Raw genomic sequence first — 26,712 nt, forward strand, 5'->3', positions numbered from 1 at the left:
CAGGTAAAAGAGATGGCAAGTTTTCAAGACTGAGTGAAAACTTTCAACAATTTATATAGAATAAGCAGGCATCAACAGAGTCAGGAACGTTGCCTGTGTGCTGTATTCTGAATTTATCCTCTGAACAAGAGCTGATCCACAGCCTGCTATTCTTGCAGGGTGGCCATTTAGCTTATACTTAAGTGTCATTATATCATTAAGTACATTCCGTTTTCAAGCTAAGAACCCCCTGATTTTATCTGGGAGAAGCAGGTAGTTTCATCGCATTTTCCTTTTTAGGTAGTTGTTTAATAGATGCAAAGAATTCAACTTCAAGGAAATTAAAGTTTTATATAAAGCCAATGTGAAAAATCAGTGGAAGAACTTTAACACTTTCCCTGGTAGAAGCAGAAAGTAAGGAGGAAAGGGAGAAAAAAAAAAAAAAAAAAAAAAAAACACTCCTCTTCTGTGTTCAATGCTATAAGTAACACAAACAATATAATAGTACCTGCCCAGGAACGACTGCTCTGGAGAAAAGCTTATTTAACTGGACCAGTTCATTGGGTGTTGTATCAAATTTCAGGGCAATACTGTTTAACGTATCTCTCGATTCCACCTGTATCAATTGTGGGGGGAGAAAACAAACCCAAAGCAGTTAGTTTTAATAATGCTTTATGAATTTTACCACACGAAAACCAGTTTTTCTGAGATTTTCATGAACTTTAAACTTGCATATCTTATGATTACTCAAGAACATAAACAGTCGAACATTAGTTGCCTGCAGGGTTGTGTGAAGACATCTGCCTTCCCCTTCTGCCTTTGGTAGTCACGAGTGTCACTTGCACACACTGGGGAGGGCTCAAACACCAGAGCAGAACTTTTGACCTGGGAATTTACTGCTGGGTACCCCCGGGCCACTATGTGACTAGTTTCACGGAATATCTCATTCTCCCTCTTCACTCCTTTCCCCTGTTCAACTTTAGAGGAAAGCTGAAACAATCTACATAAATGCTAACACACACTCTTCCTATTGAAATTACCTTCTGTTAATCTGATTTTTCAGTAAGAGCATTACCAAGTTCAAAAAATTTGGAGCAAAACAAATCAGCTAGTGCAACAGCTAATGGACCATAAGTACTAGAAGCAGGTGATTTTCAAATAAGGTTTTTGAAAAATTTTCAAAGTTCTTATTCTCACTCTGTCTCCTAAAAATCTATCCAATACAAGCCATTCCCTTTCTTCAAGTAATTCTTTCCTGTTTAATTGTATGTAAATCACATTATCCCTTTTCCACTTGCACAGCACTGCCTGTATTCACGTTGGCTGGGGGAGGCAGGGGAGTCTCAGTGGATAAACACCTTCAAAGAGTCACTACAGACTAGGGTCCCAACTGCCTTCAAGTTTTGCCAGATTAACAGCTGGCAAAGTTACTTAAAATAACTAATTTAAAACCAAACTCTCCACTGATATGCTAATACACTTAATTGTCTTTACAGCTCTGCAACTGGAGTTTACTCTTTTTTTCCCCATTAGTTTTCATTCCACACACACAGGAATCAGAATTTATGAAGATGCTGTTTTGCAATATTCAAAAACTAATCGTCTAAAAGCCACAAAAAATAAACAAAACACACTTTTGATACCTGAACAGTGTCAAAACTAACTAAGGAAGAGTCAGAGCAGTGGGAAGGCTGGGAGGAGTGAGGAAGCAGAGGAAAAAAAGTATTGAGCAGAGCTATACTAAAGCCTTAGAAATACCAGAGTGTGGCTACATTAACTGATTTTTAACAGTTAACTTTACACATAGTAAAAGCAACTCCCCAAAAAATCATTTTAGAGTCGGGCAAAAGACACAAAGTAATATGCAATCATTATGATCCACATTTGTTAAATTGCCCAGATTTGGGCAAGACTAGGCTGAAGAGAGCTCAAAAGTGACACTCAGACAGGAACCCAAGGCCCGGCTTTGAAATGAAGCACCAAGAAACAGATTCACGTGCAGGGTTATACCTAGAACACAAAGGCTGGTGGGGACAAGAGGAAACAGCCTTTAACACTCTCCTTCCAAGCCGCCCTATATCTGAAAGCAAAATCCACGATTTCTCTAGGAACATGTGAGCAGACACCCATCTTTTCCCGGCTCTCAAAAAAAAGGGCAAACATCATGGCAATAATAATTCAGGTGCTCACATGCCTTCAAAAGTCCAATAAACTACCTCCTATTTCACAGTCACTTGCCACCCACATCCCATGAGCTAAGAGAAGATCAGAAATTCTAATTTTATTTAAAGAAGCTGAGCTCAGGGGACACTGTAGCTTTGTTCTCAGCACAGAAACTTCTTACTGGTTTCTAACCCAGTTTGCACCTAGTTGCAGAGACTGACTCAACTCTAAACACCTAAGCATCATCCCATGCTTAAGACCCAGTTTTAAGGCTCTGCCCTATCAGGCTTCTTGTGTGACCTTCATTAATTGATATCAAGTTCTTGTCACAGGCTGCAGCACAGCGTCTGTGTATTAGCTGCTTCTCTGCTACTTCAGGTCCAGACCACAGCTGTAATTCCCCAGAGGGGAAAAAAAGAGGGTGAGAATCCCACATTTGAGCCTTTGCCACTGATAAGCAAGAACTGCCTACTTGTTAATTCTCAAAAAAACATTTTTTTCTGCTGTACAGTCCTTTGCACTTGAGAGCAAACACCCATAAACATCCAGCACTATATCCTTTCTCTCTGAATAATAGAGGGGTCAAAAAGCTCCTGCTGAAGTCATTAAAGTGCTGTGAGGCCAGCATCATTGCTGATCCACGATCAGCACTGCTTGTCTTTTGCAATAGGCTATTCCAACACATGAGCTAGACAGTAGCTGTGTTTGTATCCAGAAGTCTCTTGCTTGTTCTACAATGAAGTTAAAGTAAGAAATGCAAAAATGCTATTAAAAAAATCCCTGTTAGTAACAAGTCCACGTAAGCTATTTGCTTTATTAGATATACTTGCTTTTTTGCTTATATACATCATATTGTCATTCTTCACACAAAACTTAACCTGGAACACTAACTCACTTCTGAATTTCAGAATTAATGGATTTGACACCAATCAGTACAGATTTCATTCTAACCTAGAGAAAAAGGGAGTGGAAAAAAAAGTTCCAAGCTCATCCAAAGCAGTAACAGTAAAAATAAACAAGCAGCCACTGAAGTCGCCAGAATAACATTCTTTTAAACCTACTAGCCAGGGCAATCTTAGCACTGCTTTCTTCCCTCAGTACCAAACCTGAGGGTATCTTTACATTTTTATGCTTTGAGGGATTTAGGAACTTCACTTTTGGGACAAAAACAAACAAACAAAAAAAACAAAAAACAAACAAAAAAACATAACAACATATTTGGTCTCTGAAAATAAAGCTAAAAGTCAGTGAAGTTTTTTAAACTGATGGAAAGGCAACTGCATTTCATCTTAAAATGAATATATACACACACATACACAATAAATCTATTATTGGCATCAATAAGATTATGCCTCAATCTAAGTTTCAGGAATATCAATTATAAAACCTTCCCCCTTAAGGAAATATGCAGTCATTAAAAAAAGCTTATATATACATATATGTATACATATTAAAACAAACAAAAAACCACATACACACCCCATGGAACACCCACAAGTTTTCCACAATGCTAAAAAATACCTAGAAAATGTTGCTGCTTTGAGAAACAGTTAAGACAAAGGCAGAAATCAACCCAAGTTCATCTCTTTCTGTATGATAAAGACATGAATGATAGTGCTTGCAAGCTATCACAGTTGTTAGGAAGCCTGTTTTGTATGTACAGCGAATATAACCACTAGACCCAAGAGGTTAGGTGTTTGTATTATACTAAAACATATGTACCAAACAAATGAAAGCTCTGAAAATTTGATGTTACTGAAATATCTTACTGAAATATCTTACAACTGAAATTCACAAGTCTAGGCAGAATACTTATCTTGTGGAGCTGAAATGCAACATGTTCCACACATACACACGGCTCCTTTAGAAGCTCTCTTTATGCTTACTGCAAATAGAATTCACAAGGAAGTGATACATGCTGCTACATTACTAATGTAAAAATAAATAAAGGAAACCTTAATGCTTTGTTTTCCTTGGAATCCTGCATACTGGAGTACATACATGGTGGCAAGAGACGGGATGTTTACTAACTGAACTAGAATATCAGATTTAGAGTTACACCTGACCGTATTTTGTGACAGAATCACACAGAATGCTTAGGGCTGGAAGGGACTTCTAGGGATCATCCAGTCCAACCCATGCTCCAGCAGGGGCACAGGGTGGCATCCAGGCTGGTTTGAAGATCTCCAGAGCAGGAGCCTCCACAGCCTCTCTGGGCAGCCTGTGCCAGGGCTCTGGCACCCTCACAGGAAGATGGAACTGCCTGGGTTTCAGCTTGTACCTGTTACCCCTTGTCCTATCACTAGCCACCACAGAAAAGAGCCATCCTCCCTACATTCTCCTCTCAGGTACTTGAACATGTTGATCAAATTTCCTCCCAGCCTTCTCTTCTCCAGGCTAAACAGGCCCAGCTCGCTTAGTCTTTCCTCATAAGACAGATGCTCCAGTCCCTTAATCATCTCTGTGGCCCTATGTGGGACCCTCTCCAGAAGCTCCATGTCCTTCTTGTCCTGGAGAGCCCAGAACTGCCCCCAATACTCCAGGTGCAGCCTCACCAGAGCTGAGCAGAGGGGCAGGATCCCCTCCCTCCACCTGCTGGCAACGCTCCTCCTCATGCAGCCAGGAACCCATCGGCCTTCTTGGCCACCAGGGCACATTGCTGCCTCATGGTTAACCTGTTGTCAACCAGGACTCCCAAATCCCTCTCTGTGGAGCTGCTTTCCAGCAGGTCAACCCCTAATCTGCACTGGTCCCTGGGATTATTCCTCCCCAGGTGCAGGACCCTGCACTTGTCCTTGTTGAACCTCATGAGGTTCCTCTCTGCCCAACTCTCCATCCTGTCTAGGTCCCTCTGAATGGCAGCGCAGCCCTCGGGGGTGTTGGTCACTCCTCCCAGGTTGGTGTCCCCTGCAGACTTGCTGAGGGTGCCCTCTGTGCCCTCGTCCAAGTCACTGATGAACAAGTTGAAGAGCAGCGGGCCCAGTACTGAACCCTGTGGGACACCACTGGCCACAGGCTGCCAACCAGACTTGGCCCCATTTATCACCACCCTCTGAGCTCTGTCATCCAGCCAGTCCTCAATCCACTTCACTGTCCACTCATCCAGTCCACACTTCCGGAGCTTTCCTATGAAGATGTTACGGGAGACTGTGTCGAAAGCCTTGCTGAAGTCAAGGTAGGACAAGGTAGTCAATTTTCCCAACTATTTTTAGGCATGTTGTGGTAAATGTAGTAGAAACAGAAACTTCTTACCATCTTCAGCTGCTAAAATCTAGTAGTAGTTTTTTTTTGCTTGTTTTTAATTTCAGCTTCAAGAAAATATTTAATATACGGTAGAATTACATTTAATTAACAACATGAGCCATGCTAAAGTTCATCTCAGTCCAATAAATGCATGCCCTCTGCCTCTCCCCAGGTTATAATTACAGACTTTGTAGGGTTAGCCTTATCGTGGTTTGGTTTAACATAACATTAACAGTTAAATCTTCCCTGCATCTCCCCTTTCATTAAGAGGACACCAAGAGGTAAAATAAACACTTCTGTAAAGAAGTTCTTGCTTTTATTTTATCATGTCCAGCTTCAAAAGCATTCAAAAATAGACTTCCCTATTTTAATGTCGACTCTATAACAATTATTTCTGAGCTTAATTATATTTCCAGGATATAACACAAAACAGATACTTCTCACTTCAGTTTCCCTTAGTAACCGCAAACGTGAAAAGCTGACTGCAGCACAGTTTGAGGGTCATTTCAAGAACAGAACAGGAATAGAAAGGCTCCATTTTCAGATATTACTGGAAAAACAGATCTGCACTGAATAACACAGAAATCATGAAAATTATCAGAAGAACAGTGGAAGGTCAGTTACTGAGATATAGCCTGCCTCCCACCCCCAAACAAAACCCTTATTCTATTATTTCTACTGACGTCAACAGTTTAACAATGCTGAAAGGGGAAACTGCACTTGTTTTTATAACAAATATTGTTTTTTGTGACTAGTTATCTTCAGATGAATCACTCATCTGATTTATCACTTTCCTGAAGAAAAAAACAACTTGAATGGGAAGGGGTAGGAGGAAGAAAGCATCAGTCTTACTCAAATAGTATTAGTTATCTAATTTTTGATTTAACTCCTCTTAAAATAAACTATAACATACCTAGAATGATAGGATTAGAAGTAATGCAGACTCTTGTTTATATTTTGCAATGAAACTTTTCGAGTCTGTACTTGCTATGCAATGACATTTAATAACCAAGCAGCAACTTACAGGATATTCAAGAGTCCCTTTGGGCTTTTGGAAAGACATTCGCCGCCCATCTTTCTTGTCCTGGGTCTTCTTCTGGCCAGCGTCTGAAAGAGAGGGAGGCAACGCGCCCGTTAAATCCATGTTCCCGTCGCTGCTGTCACAGGCTGCCGAGCGCAGCCCCGTGGGCAGACATCTCCTCCAGCAGCCGCACAGCTTGCTCCCGACCACGCTGCTGGAACAGGGACTCCATTCCTCTGCACTGCTTTAGCAATTCAGCCAGTACAAGCCACTGACAACGGGGAAAACAACTAACAACAAAAGCACTTTGAGCATCCGGAATATCATTAGCAGAGGAAAAATAAATAAGTGGTCGACTCCCTCGGGCAGGTAGCGCTTTTAGAACTGCTGCGTTTAAATAGGTTTATATCGTACCCAGGCATCTTCAGTCTAGAGGGAAATGATCTAGAGCTCCTGCGAGTTAGATCTAATTAATGCCACAGTTTTTTGAGCCAAGTCTGATAAGGGCAGAATATTTAAAGCTTTAGATTAGGCAAAGTGCATTCATACACAACTTCAATATTATCCTATCTGTAAGAAACACATGGGGAATGTGCAAAGCACAACCACCCTGTGTGTCTTGTACAAAGACACTCTTAAAGTTCTTTAAAACTATTATTTTTACCAGGTTATTTTGATAACCTCTTTTTTAAATCCAACAATAATATAGACCTGAAGCACATTCTACTTTTTGATACTAATTGGTTTGATATTTATGAAGACAGTGCAAGTGAACTACAGGATTCAACTGATGGCATTTAGCTTTACACCTTCAGAAAAGTATATGTATGTGTGTATATCCATAAACACATGCATGTACATACACATGCACACTTCTCTAAGAGCCAGGTCTCTGCCACAAGGCTTCTGCTCTTGACGCTTAAATTAAGGAGCCAGAGATATCTTGTGGGAATGGGTCTGTAGGACTTCATGGTCAGGACAATTAGCTAGACTTACAGATACTTGCACACCTTTATAAGACTCCCCCTCCTCTCGGGTCCTCCCTTCACCACACAGAAGGGACCCAGCTCTTTCAGCCTGTCCTCATCAGAGAGGCTGGTGAAACATGACTTCCCTGTTGGGAATCCATGCTGACTGCCACGGGTCACGTTGTCCTTCCTACGCCTGGAGACAGGAGCAGGATGGGTGGCTCCATGGGCTTTCCAAGGATCAAGGTGAGGCCAAATACCCTGTCATTCCCTGCGCGCTCCTCCTTGCCCTTTCCGGAGGCTGGAGGGACATGTCAGTCCTCAGGCTCCCATCTGGTTCTCCCTGTCCTTCCCAAGACAGAGCCACCCGCCCCCTCCTCCGCATGCCCAGGTACATCCCATCAGAGGACCCGCGCACGTCCAGCCTGCTTAAGTGACCCCTAACACATCCCCTTTTATCCAAGCACTCGGATTGCCATTACCAGAAGTAAATACACTCAGTAAAATACCTTCAACTTCGTTTGAAGATAGGAAGCCTGTCTTACATTGTTTTAACACACCAAAAAGCTTTACTTCTATTTAAGCCTCATTTAAGACACTAAGGAAACTTAATAAGCATTTACAGAAACTTAGTAATTGAAACCAGAAATACGCCTGACTGCAACACTAGAAGAGAAACTAGAGGAATACTTGTAGGAATTTTACCTATCTCCACCCATCAACTCTTAAAATTTCCTCATGGGTAGCTGAAACTAACAAGATGTTGAAGAAACACAAGTTAAATAGGAAGTTGCACAAGGCTTGGGGGGAGGGAGGAGGAATTACACCAAAACTTTCCACCTTAGCAAAGAATATTTTGTATTTACTACACTGGACAAGCTACAGAAGACAACACAAAAGTGACTTCCTTAATTTTTTATTTAAGGAAGGAGAACAATAACAAGACATATATTTCCTTATATAAAGGACATCCCAGGGAAGTACTCGTGTTGTATCCTTTGGAAAGAGTTCCCACACTGCAAGATAAAGTTTAACCCATAGATAGTAAGTATTATAACAAGTTTTAAAAAGCTATTAATGATAATAGAAAATTAAGGTTAATTTTAAATGCTTTCTATAAGTTCTGAAAGTCTAAATACAGCAGTTTTGCATCCTATGCTCATTCAATACACCGGGAAAGAAATAGCTTTTAATTTGAGCCTCTATAACACTTCGAAACACTGAAGCCAAGAAGTTACACAACTGACAAAACATCTGACCTGTCTGAAATTAAAGCCTAGAACCAGAAGGACAAACAGGAGTGTTCAAAATGACACCAGACCAGTACTGAGTCTGCAAGTCGGATCCGCGCACGCAGAGGCAAGGTTAGATCACTGGGGCATGAGAAATGTTAAACATGGTTGTCAACATGCCTGGAAACAGGGTCTAGAGATCTTATCCTAACTCACAAAGTATGAAAAGGGTTTGGGAACATGATCCTTATAGCTTTAAATAAAGCTACTCTGATGTTGAAGTAGTAAACAGTATTAAAATACATAATAACAGCTAGCATCATTCAACTGAAAACTACTGAGGTTGAATACTAACATTTATAGATGGGTTTTACCAATTGCTTTTGTAAGGCTCCGTGCCATTGAGTTTTGACTGAACAATAAAATATCTGTTACTGCTAGGCCAAATTAGAAGGAAAAAAAAAAAAAAAAAAAAAAACCTAACACATTTCTCAGGAAGCCATATGAACTGACTTGGGGATCTTGGGGATCTTTCACCAGTACAGGCTGGGGACCGAGCTTGTGGAGAGCAGCTCTGCGGAGAAAGACCTGGGTGTCATGGTGGACGACAAGTTGACCATGAGGCAGCAGTGTGCCCTCGTGGCCAAGAAGGCCAGTGGGATCCTGGGCTGCATTAAGAAGAGCGTCTCCAGCAGGTCGAGGGAGGTGATCCTGCCCCTCTACTCAGCCCTGGTGAGGCCGCATCTGGAGTATTGTGTCCAGTTCTGGGCTCCACAGGACAAGAGGGATGTGGAGCTGCTGGAGAGAGTCCAGCACAGGGCTACAAGGATGATCAGGGGCCTGGAACATCTGCCCTATGAGGAGAGGCTGAGGGAGCTGGGCCTGTTCAGCCTGGAGAAGAGAAGGCTGAGAGGGGATCTAATCAGTGTATATAAATACCTCAAGGGAGGGAGTGCAGAGGACGGGGATGGTCTCTTTTCAGTGGTGGCCACTGATAGGACTAGAGGAAATGGCCGGAAACTGAAACATCAAAAATTCCATAGGAACTTAAGGAAAAATTTCTTAACAGTGAGGGTGCCAGAGCACTGGAACAGGCTGCCCAGAGAGGTTGTGGAGTCTCCTTCTCTGGAGATCTTCAAACCCGCTTGGACGCAGTCCTGTGCCACGTGCTCTAGGTGACCCTGCGTGTGCAGGGGGTTGGACTAGATGATCTCTAGAGGTCCCTTCCAACCCTAAGCATTCTATGATTCTATGATCTTCAGTTTTCTGTTTGCTGATGGTTCTAGCACATCAACCTGTGGAAAAAGGTGCTGGTAAACAGAAATCAAGGTTTGTATTACGACCATGCAATGGTGCAGGTTACATACACAACTGCTCCACAGGATATCCCAGCTCTGTCCAGATTAATAAATACATTAATTCTTCCCTTACCCCACTATTTTCCTGCAATATTTATAATTAACTTAAAGCTCAAATTGAAGTTTTAAAAAACTTGCCAATGTTTTTTCATGTTTCATCTTTTATTAATTTCAATACTAATAGAAGCTAAAGATTTTTTTAGATGAATAAACCAGCCTTTCAAAACAAGCCAGGCAAATGGGAGAAGTTAACAGAGTTTCTTGTGATTGATAACCGGATTTACCCTAATCGAGAAGATGGAATTGAAGGAGACAAATTATGCATTTGGTTCACATGCATAACAGCAAGGTAGAGGAGCCAACCTCATTTAATGCTTGTTGTATTTTTGATGCACTTTTCCCCAGGATCTTAAAACCAAGATCTGCCCCCCACACAGACACACACGAGAGAACCACTACACACATTTTCCCCACCTAAAAACACGCACAAAAAGAACACAGTTTGCATGTAGCAAATCTTTAAAACATTCTTCAATAAGCTGTTGTTTAGCACCACGTGAAATGACTTTTAACTGATGAAACAGAGGAAACGGACGCGAGATCTTTATTAGAGTCATTCTGCTCAGTAGCAATTAGATCTGTATAATCTATTTATAAAAGAACAAAAGAATAGGAAATCTTTATACCCCATAAAGCTGGGGGACATTCAGTGTCCCCCTCTTCTCCCCAGAATTCCTACAGCAAGGGCTGGATCTCAGCAGAGCTACTGCCTCATTGCCCCTTTGGTTCTAGGAAAGTGGAATGTTTTTACTAATTAGTACAATTTTTTTTTCAATATATTTTCTGAAGTGTTGACAGCTAGAAACAAGACAACCCTACTAGCAGGCTACGGTTTTCTAGCCAAACAGGCTGGTGGTCAGACCAAGAGGACATCCTAAGTGACAGTTCCTTCAGCTGTCCATTGCCAAAGCTGCACGACTGCCTTTAGTTCAGTCCTTCCTCGAAGTCAGGAGCTCAGACCCCCATCCTCCTTCATCAACGCTCTCCTAGCGATTCTTCTGTCCACAGCTTTCCTTAAATGCAAAACCCCAAACTAAGTTTTTTCAAGACCCTGTTACATTAGCACTTCAAACGCTCCGATATAGCCTTTTTTCTCGCTATGGATTAAACACTGATTCAAGTTCAGTTTGTCTTGCCCCTGTAACACACATCCCTCATCTGCTATCCAGTCAGTTGTCCTTAGGTAAAGGTTTCTGCCTGAGTACAAGAAAAACAAAACAAAGTCAGCTGAAAACTCAAAGGTATTTTGTATTAGCAGGCCACTTCAGCTGGAGAAGAGAAGCAGAACCAGCCCCACACAGGACACTCCTGGCATATGGATCACACTGGCATTCCTCTGTCAGCCCATTTCACTTCCAGGATGAACAGAAGCAGCTCGCCAAACTTTCAGATACATTCCACAGCATATATTAATAATATCCAGCTTCCTTCAGTGCTCCACCACACATACATACCTGCAGTTCAAACCATCAGAACCACCCTACTGTACCCAGGGAGTCTAACGAGCTCTAATCCCCACCTACTGTAGAAGCTTTATGCAGACCCAACATATACATGACTTAAGTGTTTGCAATAAAAGTCAGGAGAACTCTCCACCAGGATAGAGGCAGTTCCCATTCTCAGAACATGATCACTGTTCTTCTCTTTCAGGTATTTAGGCCCATTTAGTTGTGCAACTTCTAGCCTGTGCAACACCACATATGCAGTTTGATGAACAGCAGCACCAAATTCTCGCTAGAGCTTAGGGCTGATCTTACAGGTTGTCTTGGCATGCTGAACCTAACGGTGCCCAAATCTTTCAACAGAATAAAATGTATTGGCTTGTCCTAGCAATATAGCACATTTGTGCAGTACAAGGGCTTCCCTTGCTTTACCAAGATAATCCAAACCGGAGGGAAATATATATATATATATATATGAATGCAGCATCCACATCTATGTTTGTAACAGGAAGGAAGTGATCTAGGCCCCTGTGCACATGCCTCAATAATATATAAATCCTCAAAACTATTTTAGGCTTATTTTTTAAACAAATATTGGGAATTCATCAGAAAAATGGAAAAAAGAACATAACATTCAAACAATAAGTGTAATATTATCAAAAGATAACTAGGACAGATTGCACCTAGACTATTAATTAATCTAGCAAGAGACCAAGATAACCCAATATTCGATTAAGCATTTGATACAGCAAAACATCTAAGAGTATCCAACAGTAGCAACCAGATCAAGAATTGTTAACTATGCCAAAAAAAATAGCTAAAGTGGAGATGGAAATGGAAGCTACTAAGGTAGATGGCCATGCTAATGGGTTTCCAATGGCCTAATAATTGTTATGACAGGATAAAAGCAAGAAGCCACCACATAAGTGCCAGCAAATTGGAAGTGCCATTGATAACAGAGGCAGAGCAAACGGCACACAACGAATTCTGTGGTCCTAAGACTTGGAGAGGAGAAGCTGCACGAAATGCAGCGGCACAAAGCATAAAGTGAAGCAAAAGATCACTTCATGTGATCTTATAGTGACAAGAGGGGACTAGTAAAGAATTCCTGCTATAAGTTCCCAAGTCAGAAGAGACTGTGCATATATTAGCAGATCATAAGATGACTGAGTCACCAGCCTGATACATTCCACGATCACATTTTCTCCTTCTGCCTGTATCGACTGAAGTATTTTCAGAAGTGATAGAGAAGCATTAGCGTCTTTGAAAAGGGTGCTGGTACATTTTCCATGCACTTCGTTTGGAACAGGCTGTACAAGGCAACTTGCAGAATTGTGTCCTCCCAGTCTTAAGTCTCTATCATGCTTTATGATTGACCTGTTCAACTGCACTTTAAGAAGTAACCACGTAATAGGGATGAGAATCTTCTGCGTTGCTATTTCTGTTTTATTCTGAGACAAAGATACTAACTTTTTCAGCAGTACTTGACCAATCTACAGTAACTTAGCCCTACATATTTTCCATTTATTGCACTTTTGATATCCCTCATTGAGATTAAAGCAAACTGACATTACATGAGGTTTACTTACTGCCTATCACTTACACAAAGTCAAGAGCCGAAACAAAATAAAAAATATGAAAAAAAAAAAAAATCTATCAGCCCCTTACTTAAAAAAAACAATCCAGTTGAGTCTGGAGAAGAAAAAACAATACTACAGTCCTTTCATAAAAGGCAGATAGAGCAATTTCTGACAGACTATTCAAAATGATGCTCTGAACAAGAAGTTCTGAATAAGTAAGTTTCTTTAATTCATGTACGTACACTGCACAAGCAATCTTGACTTCCTGCAGTTTGTCCATTTTCTTCTACCAAATGAGCACAGACAGAAGTAAGGTGAAAATAATTAGGATAGAAGAATCATGGGGCTGAAGGAAAAGCACAGACAGAGTTAGGAATGAGATGTTAGCCTCACATCTCGCCATAAATGCAGAGGAAGATATCACTAACCCCAACTGCAAATATCAGAATTTATATTCCTACGCATGCACAATACACTGTCAAGGCCAGGCTCTCTAAAACACCATCTCTGCATAATGAATAATTCCTAGGGTGTAGAACTCAGGGAGTTTATCTTACAAAATCATCAACGAGATTGTTGGACACCTCTGGAGTACATCTCCTCAAACCTCCACTTTGAAGCACGACTGCTGTCGCTATCCAATCTGCTGTGGCTTCCTTGAGACCTTGGAAGTCTTTACAACCTCCCATTGCAGCAGTTTAGTCCTCCGTAACCCATTTCAATAACTACGGGCCTCCCACTGAGGAAGCTACTGTCCAATTTGAACCTTCCGACCCAGAGTGTGGCTCTGCTGCTTCTTTTACCATCTGTGACCCCTGAGAAGAGTTGGTCACTGTCTTCATTACTTTCCCGTAAGAGGGGGTAGGTCATTATGAGACTGGTCCAAAGTTCCCTGGGTCTCGTTGCCCTTTGCAAGAATAAAGCCCAGCTCCCTCAGCCTTTCCTTCCAGCTTACGTGCCCCTGGTCCCTCAACACGCAGGTTTGGCAGAAACAGGCAACCTCTACCAGAGCTCTGGAATTTCTCAACAGCCTCTGGAATTGAGGTATCTAAACAGCCTGCCTACACAGAGCCTCACTAGTGAGGGAGAAGCTTAGCTCTGTCCCTCACTCTGATGGCCACACTCCTAACCCAGCAGCGAAAGCAAACTGCATGTTACGAGAGACGCTACTGCCTCATTTAAGAGGATGGATAAGACTCAAATTAAAGTCTGCATCACGTTAATCGTTCAGTGAACATGATCCTTTATTGCACGTTCCATAAAGTCTTGAGCTGTATCTTGAAGAAAAAAAAAAAAAAAACCTGCAGCTTCAACAAATGAACACCTATAATATATATACACACACGCAGACATACAGCAATAAAGAAGAAAGATACATTCTGTTCTAGCTGAAGTTTCATGGTAAATCCAGGCCTTAAATATACATGCATTAATTCTTTCCAAGAGGTACTAGCAGATTATATTTAAGAACAACATTCCCAAGCCTACATTGCAAACACATCCCCTCAAAAATAATGAAAACAAGATACCACTGTTGTTGGTAGCAGCTGTGGCAAAGCCAGATGCTTCCTGTGGCAAAGCCAGATGCTTCTTCTAGAACTTCTGGTTCTTCTTGTATTTGTCCTCCACCAAGCTCATTAGAGGACAAAATAACTTCGTAGAGTTATTTCACTAACAGGACTCCTGACACAAACAACAAACTGGTTTAACAGGTTTACAGCTTTCCATGGCACTACACAGCTTCCCAACGGCTACTCTCTCCCTACTAGGAAATACAATAAACTGTTCAGCATATACCTGACTCGGAAGAACATTTTAAGGTGTAGCATTAAGGTGTACCAGGTTGCACTGCTGAAGTTAACCTCAGACCTTAGAGTGGTAATCCTATACCTTAGAGTGTATAAAAAAAAAAGGAAAAAAAAAAAACCACAAGAACACAGGTAAAATGTTCTAAATGTTACATAAGTAAAACAGATAAATATATTTTACCTCCATAGTAATGTGAGAGATAAGAATAAAGAGCAGAAATTAGGATCTTCATTTCCTCATAAAAGGCCGATCCTTCCCCAAACACCTTTAAACAAGCTTTTTATACTTCCAAGAAATAACTCGGAGTCATAACTGAATCATTCAAGGAAACCAAACCCTGAAAGAATCCACCTGAAGCAGTTCTAAGAAGAAAGCCAGACTAACAGCAAGGCTTTGACCCAGAACCCTGCAGAGACGGAACATCTGGAGCAGACAGAGTTGCCAGTAAGGATTCGGTTTGTATCTTGGGACCATCTCAATTAAAGCAGAGGTTGATTCCAACTCAAGAGTTGCCATCGTTATCGCAGCACCGTTGAGGAGGCGGAGGCGCTCAGGGAAAGGCAGCAGGACACGAGCCCCAGGACGAGGCCTGGAAGCACCTAGGACGGAGCACCCGGTGGCTACGTGAGGGCAGAGCAGGGGACACCGGAGCAGCTTTGCTGACCTTTCCCTGCTCTCAGGGACTTGGCCAACAAACCCTCCGCAGCCCATGGAGGCGCCGGCCACGGCGCTTCCCTCCCTGGAGCGGGTCTGGGCCTCCCCTGGGCACGGAGGGGTCCGGGGAGAAGAGCACGGCAACAAGTGGCACTGCAGGTACATGGGGTCGCTTATGTGGCCTCTAATTACAAAAACCTGCCATCTAAAGCACGTAGGGACCTGCTGCTGGCTACACCTGATAGAACAGGCAATTCCCTTCCCTGTTACTGAAAAAAAAAAAAAGCACAAAACAAGATCCTTAGTCTTTCAAAGTGAACGGAAAGCTCTTAAACATATTTAACACTACCTTTTCCACTGACTACCCTCAGACATACGCACGCTGCCCGCCACTCGGTACCAAGTTTTTGAGACAGAAGGACGGATTTCCGCGCACGCTGAACCGTGTCACCGCGTTATCCCTCACACGCCTCCTTCCCCCAGATCCCTCTTGGGGAGCCTGGGCTGCTTCCCCCGCAGCCAGGGGAGGCGGGCGGGCACCCAGCGCGGGCACCCAGCGCTCGCCCCCCCGGGTCTCCACGGCCTTTTCCACGGTTTATCCCGGCGCTCCCGCCCCGTTTCCGCAGGTCGCGTCCCGGGGGCGGCGCGGGGCGTTTCGCGTCCCCCTCTCAGCGCGGAGCCGCCGCGCGCGCGGCCGGTACCTGGCGCGGGCTCGGCGGGGCTCAGCGTGTCCTGGAAGCGGACCTGGCGCAGGCCGGCGGGCACGGCGCCCCACAGGCGGCTGGCGGTGCCGCGCAGCAGGCGGCCGCCCTTGCCGGTGACGGCGCTCAGGTAGTCCATGGCGGCGGCGGCGCCCCCCGCTCGCCCGGCCGGGCCGCGCCGGGCCGGGCCGGGCCGCGCAACTGCTGCGCTGGGGCGGCCGCGGCCCGCTCGGCAACTTGGGCAAACTTTGGGCCCCGCCCCCGCTTAAAGCGCCCGCGCGCCCGCAGCCGGGGGGCGGGTGGTTACTTTTATTTTATTTATTTATTTGGTTGGTTGGGTTTTTCCTCGTCGCGCGCGGGGAGGCGGTTTTCCCTCAGGGAGCCTGTGCCCGCTGCCCCTGCTCTCCCATCCGCGCGGGTGTCGCTGCCAGGGAGGCAGAGGCGCTGGTGGAATAAAAGTCCCAGGATTTCAAGAGGGAAAAGGGGCATCTCCGGCCTCAAACGGCGGGATCGAAAGCTGCAGGCCCGAGGTCGCGCCAGCCTGTTTACTGCGTGGCCCGGAGGCCGAGTTAATATCCTCATCTTCCAGGAGGACGGATGGAGGCCCCTGTTCCCAGGAATGCCTCTTGCCGGACCCAAACAGCTGTGCGGGTGCCGAGCAGGGGTGCCCGAAACGCAGGGCTGCCGCAGCCCCATGTGCCCGTGCCAGCTTCCTGGCCCCCAAATCCCTCTCTGCTCCACACTTAAAGTCAAACCTTCTCACATCCTCACACAGGACGGAATTCTCTGTGGAATTAACCCCTAACCTGCTCCTACACAGACCCATAATCTGGACGCAGGAGTAAATCAGGAGCTCAGAGTACACGAACTCTTGGCCCGCCAGACTGGTCTTGCCCTCAGCATTGCCATTAGCCTTCATTTCACTGCGGTGATTCCACTCTCTGCTATGAAGAAATTATTGTTGGCCTTTTGCCTTGTTGATACAATTTTGGGCAAAACTGACTTGTGTGTTTGCTGAGGGAATGAACGTGCAGCCACAGTACTCTGCACGTGTATTATTTCCTCTGTGCTTTGAAATAGGTTTGTTTTCTCTTTTCCAGCCCAACTTTATGCAGGTTATCACTACACTGCAGTAATACAAGCTTACGCTATTCTGTTTATATTCAACCAGCATTCTGAGAGAGTATTAAAGGTAAATAATTACTTACTACCTTTTAACTATTTCCAGCTCTTTTGTCCACAAATTTGTTCACAAATCCTAAGTATAAAATGATTACCAATAGGTAACCATAATATTGAAAATCACTGCCTGTACTCAAAAGACACACCATGTAGCAACATTTTTATTTATCAAGAATAAACTCAAGTAAATTGGCTTTTAAGAACAAGGGTTAAATTTCTATGCTCATAAAAATACTCATTTTTAAGATGTGTGTGGCACTCCTTGAACACCAATAAAATATCTCACTGTGTCAGTAATACAACTGAAGTCTGTATTGCAGATTGAGGATACAGTCAGTGCTATATTACTTCAGTAGGAATCTTACTGATTTCAGCACCAGCATCCAAAAGCTGGGGAGTTCACACTGTTACAAAGTTGAGAATGCTGTTCCTACATATTTGTACCACCACTATGGTAGCAAGATCATCACCAAAAATCTCCAATTTGAAAATTGAATGTGTTTAATCTTTTACTGTTTTTAAAATACACTATACCAAGCCCAAGACTTTGAAGAGTTTTGCAGCATTCCTCCCCATTTTTTTTGGGTGACAGCAATACCTACTACACTACATGTAAACACCACATAAGCAGTGTGTGCCTCTTTTGGCATAAGACCCAAACGAAGTATATTCTGCAATATTTCTAATATTTTTTTACACTTAGGCTGCTCTTCAACAGCTTTATGGAAAAATAAATTCCCCGATCATACTGCTTCAATGTCCAGAAATTTAAAGAATTAAGCTTTTGCTTTGTGCCTGATCTCTGAGGGTAGAAGCATCGTGCTGTAGGGTTATCATGAAAACACAAGGGATGTCACAGTGCGAGTTCAAGGGGTTGGAAGAGAGGAAGGAGAGGGAGGAAGTCGCAGAGCTGCCTGTTCGGCTTCGGGCCTGTTTTTGTCAAAGCGATAGTGAAACTATGGCCTAAGGGGAGGTGCCGTCACCTTCCGTATTATCCACCAAAACACTTTCAGCCACTTTGGAATATGTCGGCATTTAGGACTTGGTGCTTGATCCTGATTGTGTGGGGAGGAGGAAATAAAGATCAATTTTAGTCAGGTGGAAAAGGACATAATAAGGAAATATTTATTTCCATGGCTTGAATGTAGAATTACATATAGCAGTGTTTTAAAGGAGAAGAAAAAGCATAAAACTATGTAACAGTGAGTCACCTATAATTTTGGGGTGGCAGATTTGTGGACATAAGTGCTAATTGCAGCAACTAATTCTAGGCAGGTGCCCGCAGAGGCTGTGCAAGGTTCATAGGGCCCAGCCAGGTCGCATGGCTGCGTGTGGGTCTCGTGAAACTCCTCTGGCCAAACTTCCAGTGCAGCTGCAGACAAAAGTACAATAGGTAATGGAAAAAAGCTTCATTTGATCTTTTGAGAAAGAAGGTCTGCACGTGCTTTCAGAGATGGAAATCTTAATGTCAGTAGTCTTTAACTTTGGAAATCAGGATTAACGTTCATCTGCAACCATGTAATTTTGAAGGCTTGAACCAAATGTCTCATTTAAACTTCCTTAGTCATTCCTGGTGGCACCCACTCTCATTTGATGCTATGAAGCTCCTCTACATCTTTGCTAAGTGCTATAAATTGCCATACCATACCTGGTCAAGACTCTACTGTTTAAGTAGTTGCAAAACCTACAATGAGTGACTAATATAAGCATCTGAATTAGAAGATGTGTAGAAGCCTAATCACTCTCTTAATTTTTAATGAAATCTATTTTTGTTAATGAAAAATAGTTGACTTTTTTTTCAAGTGAAAACGCAAAAATTTTAAGACAGAAAAATGCATAGACTGCAGTCTGTTTTCAATGCTGTAATTGAATCACATATGAGTATTAATTAAATATAATGCAGAATGCACGTGCAGTCCCTGTAGGAGCAGCTAGAGCTGAGGAATGCAGAGCTCCCACATTCCTGGCTGTGTCCTTCTACTAGACCAATATGTTGAATGATGGTGTGTGAAAATACACAGTTCTAGAAGTAAAAATGGCTGGATTAACCTATTTTTTTTTGGTCAAAAGGTCCAAATAGTTCCAAAAGACTACTCAGTGTTCCCATAAACTTGGGAGAAGTTGAAAAAAAACAAAACCAGCAGGTGACACTAAGCAAATGCATATATTTAAAAGAGGTTTTTTACAGAGAACTGTGTCCTGTTTCTGCCCCTACAGGATTTACAATACCACATTTTATTCTACATAACTCAGAAGGAAGGATGCTACCATCTGATCTGTGCTACCACAACAGTCTCAGAAATGGTAAACCTGGAATCGCAGACTTCAGAAGGTTGGGATAGAGTGGGATGGAGTCGGGCTCCATCTCCTCCATTGAAGGTGATCACTGTTCAGCAGAAAATGTCTTGTTCAAGGGACGAGACAAAACAAACATGGGAATTGGGCAGCCCTGGGTTCCTGGCCAGGATTTTCCAAGTATATCCTATGTTTTGCATCCTTGAAACTGGACAGGAACCCACTGCACTCTTTCAGAGCAGTTACTCTTTCACTAGACAACTGAATCAAACACCTGCCTACTTCATTAGCATTCTCAGATCTTGCTGTTTGTGTTTTATCTATTCTGATATATAGGTTGTAGTTTTATATTTTGGTTTGTTAGGTTGGTATTTTATCTAACTGACACGTCAGAGCATGTATACTTAGAACACTCCAAACCTTTTTCACTTTTTATAGGAACTTCTGGGGACAAAGCCTTATTTATGTTCTATCCAGGTTTTTTAAATCTTGATGCCATAATAAAAAAAAAAAGGAGATGATACAATATAAACACAAGTACAACATATTGTAAAATACAAGATATTCATGAATATCCAAAAGTTGTCTTAATTCACAAGTATCCTGTGTTGGCATACATAGCATATTTATGAGAACTTATATTAAGCACTTACAACTCAATAGAAGCATTTTTTTTTTTTTGCTTCTTAAAATAGGCTTAAGTATCTTCCTGCAAAGTAATTTGATCAGATTTCAAAAGCACTTCCCAATTTTTGACCCTTTTGGTAGCTCCAAACTCAGATACACGTGACCTGATTTTCAAAGATTCAGATAAATAACATCTGCTGTTGCCTTCAGTTATGCACCTTTACCTAAAAAAATATATATTCCATTGTCACTATCCTACTCTCATTTATGCTAAAAGTATTTTTGAAAAAAAAAAAAAGTGGTGACAGAATTTGCATTACAAAAATCTATATTCTAAAGCTAAGGCTGTATTTTTCTTATTTTCCCAAAGGATAATATGTATCCTTAGCCGTCAGAATTGTGTGTTCTACAAAAGCACAGCATACAGGCATTTCTTAGCACATCAAGGATATACACATGGAGATTTTCAAATATGTTTTCAATGACAAATATCATGCTGGGACATTTCCCCATTTATGGCAGAACATTAGGTTTACTTGCAGTTCCACAGCCGTATAGATAAACCACCTTATCAAATAAACATGAAATGACCTGCAGCTCTTGGTATTTATTTGGCCGGCAGTGATTTATCACGAAGGGAACGTCCTGCTCCGTTCGTGGAATTTGATGAGAATTAATTTGCACCTCGAGGGGCATGTGCACAAATCCAGACCCTCCTGCCGTGCAGTGCTGCCCACTGGGCTGGTCACTCGCTGAACAACATTAACTCTCAGCACAGACAGATGTGTCTGTCTGTGTCCCTGTCACCCTCAAATTGACATCAGCTCTTCTGTCATCATGGGCTTGGAAACTGTGGAAAACACCATCAATGCTACTGCTGAATTTGGTCTTTCCTAGCTAATCACAGGCTTCACAAAGGCATAAATTACACAAATGATAAATTTTACTTAAGAAAGTAGATCGGAAATTTGTTTATTCATCAGATATTTGAATTGTAAGCATTGTCTTCTTTTTCCCCCTTTTGCAGTTTGACTATTTGCAGTAACTATGCTTTCACTAAACTCAATGTTTATCATCCTGCACATCAGCTCTGTAAGGAGGTTGCCGTAGAGCCAGATTCCTATTTACCATAGACCTTTTTGCATTGCCCAGTTGGTTCATAGTAACATTTTAAACCCATCTGGTAAAATACTTAAAGCTGATGAAGTTCAATTTTACATTACACCATTTCTGAAGACTAAGCAGTCATAACGCGACGGAGATTTTGAATCAACGCATTGATTCACATGGTTAAGAAAGAATGTCTGCTTTGTAATCCAAATCTCATCACTTCATGAGCAGCAGTATTCCACGCATTCATAGTAGGATCCACATAGTTTAGAAAGCCACAGTCTGCCGTGGGGCAAAAATACCACATTTATAAGAGCTGAATAGCTTTTTATTGAATGAAAAGGTTCTGTCTGCTTGAGGACATAATCAGCTGTTTGTCACCCGCTCCCACCTCTTCCAGCTGGCACTGAATCAACTTCCAATTCAGAAACAATTTTAGCTTTTAGTTATAGGTTATGAGTTTTAGAAGCAGCTCTTTGTATCTAAGATACGAAGATCCTTTTCTTGGATCTGAACAAAATGACTCTTCTGAGACACCTGGAAGAAGTAAACTGCAATTTGAAACTAATGCCCTCTTCAGTACGCTGGTATTCCCGAGATAAAACAGGCCAAAAATATCATCAGAGTTTATCAGGAGCCAGAATAAGACTAACAGCAACAGCTGCTCCTGTGGGACTTTTTCTCCTTTTGGCACTTTTATCCTAACAGGTATCACTGTTTCTCTATTTCACTTGCTCCTACTTGGGCAGTGCCTTCTAGGATCAAGGTTTAGCTGGAAGAGAGCACATTCCCTTCATGCTACCTCTATTTTTGTTTTCCTTAAGTAAACTCAGTGTGTGACATGTACGTACCTTTTCCTGAGCCATCTAAGTATGTGCAGGACATTCCTGAGATTCTCCCTTGAGTGAAAACCAGCAAGGAGTATGTTGATCTTCTGAGGAGGAAATTATGCTTTTTAATTCCTGATGAAGCTTCCTTCTTGGGGAACATCTGCTCTTCCTCTTTCCTTTCCTCCCCCACTGGCACCACATCACAAGCATAGGCCTGATTCAGTTGCTCCCATAATATCACGTAGGAAACCTGTGGTGGGTTACTCACTCTGTGCTTTTGGGGATAATTACTACAATTTCTCCTGAAAAATGAAATACATTGTTTCTAGCTTGCTAAATTGTTTGAAGGCTATTATGAATAATCATTGCTGTATTACCTCTGAATTAAGAAACTATATTTATACACACTAGTTTTCACCTAAGCTTTACAATATTCTCTCTTATTTTAATATTTTGTCTTTGCACACTGTCACAGTTTTCCACAGACATTATTTGCAATGTGTTCTCTCTTGCATTCAGCAACATTTAGCTGCAATGTTGTATGTACCATTTAAACCTTACGTAGGTTTTAAGCACACATAAGCTTTAAACATACGGTTTTACAAATCCTATTTGCTTTTTATGATTAATTTCCATCTATCTGCTTAAAATGGCTTTTCTGTAGGCTTCACTCAAAATAACAAATAGAGTCTCTATCTTTCTCATGTGAGGCGCTCCTATTAGGAACAAGCTCCCAAAGCAACAAAGCTGTTTGCTGGGTTATTATTAATTTTTGTGTGTTTGTTTGAGTGCCTCGAGCACCAGGACTCAGACCTGCGTTTTGCAGAAGTCAAGAACTCACTTCTGCCAACTACAGTTCTCAGCATTAATGAATTATACTAGTTCCATGGTGGAAAAAAATATATAGTGTGCTGGCTTGTCGAGGAGTCTTAGCTAGGCCTGTGAGCCTCAGTGAATGGAGAATAGATGGGATAAAAGGATATTATCTAGCCTCAACCTGTCTTCTTCCTGAACATGAAACAACAGATTCAGATATCTGAGCATTAATGGAGCTCGTCTCAAAGGTCCCTGGTAATCTGATGTTGAAGTCATGTATTGGACAGGGCTAATGACAACGTTTCCTAGCAGCACGGGACCTTAACTGGAGTGTGGGGCCACTGCTCTCTGCTGTTAGTATGAAAAAGTATGAAAATTCTTCTAAAACAAGTGTTAAATACGCTACCGTGTTGTCATCTGTTTATTCAAGAACTGAACTACAGCTGTTCCTTCTAAAATTCAGTATGCTGACAGATTTCTGCATTACCAACATATCACCCTTGTTAGGAACTTGAAAGCAATGTTGAAGTCAAACTTTAAAATTTTAGACTTGTTTGTGTTTGTGAGATCCCCAGTAATTTTCCCTCTTTTGCATGGAAAGTTTTGCAAAGAGGAGGCAGCAGGCAGGTAATGGAGTTTGTTGATGGAGCAAAATTAGGCAAGGAATTCAAGTCTACTGAAAAGAATTAAAAATATTTAATAATACAGATCATCAGTAAATGGCAAGGAAAATTCATTGCTGATAAATGCAGAGCAAAGATTCTCTTCCTCTGAGTACATGACTATTTATACATGTACACAATGATGTAAAGCTCAAAGATGAGTTTTAAATAAGCCATTAACAGAGAGGTACGAAAGGGGCAGCCAGCAGACATCTGAAAGGCAAAATAACTGTGTGAGTTATTAAAAAAATAAAAATATAGTTACATGGCTCTTTAACCTCATGAATATAGATTGATTATCCTGTCTCCAAACAGATGCAGCATAGGAGAAGCAACAAAGGTGTCAAGCTGCTTCTCTCTAGGAGAGAAAAAAATCAGTATAGAAAAGTAGAAGGTAGATTAGAAAAAACTTCAGTGTTTCATATTTTTAAAAAAGTAGGAGCATCTAATGAAATTCCTAAGCAGAAGACTTGAAGAGGAGGAAGTATTTTGTTATACAACATAATTAAACCACAGAATTCTTTGGCACAGGATGTTGTACATGCCGAAAGTCTGAATGGTTCAAAAAGTGATTAGAAAAATGGCACAAGCCACTAAGCACAAGAATGCAGATACACTCTGGCTTCTGGAAGTCCCCAAGCCACAGAGTGCCCAGAGCTGGGAGGAAATTCCAGGGCAGCATCGCTCCGGACGGGTCCTGTTCTGTTTGCTTCCCCCAGTTATTTGTTGTGGGAAACGGGACGTGGAAGTGGCCCTGAGTCAAGGCATCACCTTGAGCTCACCCCATCCACACACTCTGACGCTCCTGCTGGAGTTTGCCATGAGGGTTCTGCAACCCCTTGCTCTGGGAGCAGGAAAGCTCCTCCAAAATTCATTCCTTGGGTCGCTTGCAGTGTGGAAGTGCTAAGCAATAAGGACCAGGGCTCAGGGCTTGGAGAGACAGGAAACCTCAATTGCTACAGACCCCGAAGCACAAAAGAAGTGAAACTACTCACTAGTCTTCATTTTCTAGTTTTCATTCTCTCCCTGTTTTAATCAGCTTCACTTCCCCACTTCAGATGCCTTATCCAGAACGCAGTAGATGTCACTGCCTCCCGGTGTCGATAACTTTATTAAAAAAGAAACCATAAATGTAAAGCATATGGGGTACCAAAGTCAGGTACATATATGAAAATAATCCAAATGCACTGCCAGAAAACTGTTACAGTTCTCAATATTTATGGCTCTTAAGTTACACTCTACAACAGAAAGAAAATGTGGAACAGAAAAAGAGCTGAAAAACAAAAATTACATTTTGCCCCATGCCCGGAGTATAACAGAGGTCTAAACCACTGACTCTAAACCAGCCATTTTTTCATATTGAAAAGTTAAAGTGAATCTTTAGAATTCCAGGCTTTCAGGATGAGAGATATTTTATTATTCTTTTCATACTCCAAAATAACATTTCCTATCATGCAAGGTTTTTGTCAGAAACAAAGAACTCTACAACCGGGACATAGAGTGGCCTAAAGAAGAGAGCATTACTAAGAAAAAATGAACAGTGCACTACCAAATATAATGGCAGTGGTCTAATTTTTCATATCTGACTGAAAAAGTGAATATGATAATTCACCAAAAGACAAGAGCAGTGGCCACAATTTGCTTGTCCAAGTCTTTCGACCATGTCAGAGTCAGTCCTTCAATAAACCAGAGCATCCTTGTTGCAAAATATACATACTTGAGCTAAAATATTTTTACAGCACAGTGAGAGGGAAGGGAGGGTTGAGGCACAAGCACTACCGGGTGTTCCTGTCTTTTCCTTGGCCAGGCACAGACTAATAGCGTGATCCCAAGTACTTTCTTTTTGAATTATTTGTGTTTAGTGCCAAAATCGAGAGGCACATGAGGGGCAGGATGGACTACAGTGGAAAGTGCAGACTTTTTTTGGAGTGACTTTGTGATATCTCCCCCGTGCAGCACAGCTGGAGCACAGACACAGAACCAGATCCTACAGGAGACCATGGGAATCGGATAGTCAGAAAGAGTGGGATATTCTGATGATTGTTGTTATTCTAATTTCTGCTTTCCACACCTCTATAAAAGAGGATGACAAACAGATAAATCTGATTTGACTGCCATTGGGATTGTATTCATGTCGTTAGAGAATACAAAAACACAACCCCAGCCCAATGAGTTCCCAACCTGAACCGATTCTGCACCATGAAACCGTCCTGCCATCCGGACACCGAAATCCTTCCCGATGAAGGGATTTTCCTACAACGTGAAAATGGAGCGCAGGGAGCAGGTGTGATTTAGCAGATGCAGAATATCCACTCATTGCCAGATATTTTACTTTCGGTTTCTGTTAATGCTGTTTTGTTGCCCTATGTTTTAATATAGATACTTACTGAGATAAATGTTTCAAAGAAGAAAAGGAAATATTTTGCTATAGTAAAAATTTTAACTTGTTAAGATTTTCAAGTTTTTTTCTCCTTCCTGCATGCCTCTCATGTCCTCTCTATTAAAAACAGAATCTATACAATTATTTGATTATTATATTTTATATGCAGTTCTTTACTTAGATATTTGGTTTTGTATTTTTTATGGGATTACATTTACGCCTTTAAAAAAAACTTAACCATCAGATACCCTAATATATCTATAATCTTATTTAAAGTATGTGCACTACTTGTTTCTATGTGATCCACATAATTTCTAGCTATCGAACTCAACATTGGCATCAAATTGTTTATTTCAAGCTACTGCTTTTTTAATAGGTGATATATTTTTGTTTCTAACTTACAGAAAAATAAGGTTTCTTCTGAAATGAGATATAATGAATTTCCCACTACATACTATTGGCCTTTGCTTAAGTTTTATGAAGACTAATTTGCCTATACATTTTGAAACCAGCAGGTAGAGAGCCAGGCAACAGAAAGTCTCATTTTGGGAAGTGTGCTTTTTATTTCTGCATGCACATTTTACTCCAACGGATACACAC

The 26,712-nt window shown here is 41.8% G+C and overlaps 1 protein-coding gene across 7 annotated transcripts in view; it reads right to left on the minus strand.

Annotated features, from left to right (window-relative positions):
• The window catches only part of OXR1 (oxidation resistance 1), a 187,731-nt gene that overhangs the window by 42,013 nt on the left and 119,006 nt on the right, over positions 1-26,712 (minus strand). For 4 of the 7 annotated variants that reach the window (XM_088536329.1, XM_088536327.1, XM_088536326.1 and 1 more), the window contains 2 exons: positions 6,410-6,492; positions 488-595 (listed from right to left, as the gene is read on the minus strand). In XM_088536329.1, the coding sequence (XP_088392455.1) occupies positions 488-595; positions 6,410-6,492 (191 nt within the window). Of the gene's footprint in view, positions 1-487; positions 596-6,409; positions 6,493-16,210; positions 16,357-26,712 lie in introns of those variants that run through there. The other 3 variants (XM_088536333.1, XM_088536332.1, XM_088536330.1) reach the window with 1 other exon arrangement.

The sequence above is a fragment of the Tinamus guttatus genome, unplaced genomic scaffold (genome assembly GCF_059628265.1).
Source record: "Tinamus guttatus ecotype Peru unplaced genomic scaffold, ASM5962826v1 Tinamus_guttatus_pri_ptg000659l, whole genome shotgun sequence".
In the NCBI taxonomy this organism is placed as follows: domain Eukaryota; kingdom Metazoa; phylum Chordata; class Aves; order Tinamiformes; family Tinamidae; genus Tinamus; species Tinamus guttatus.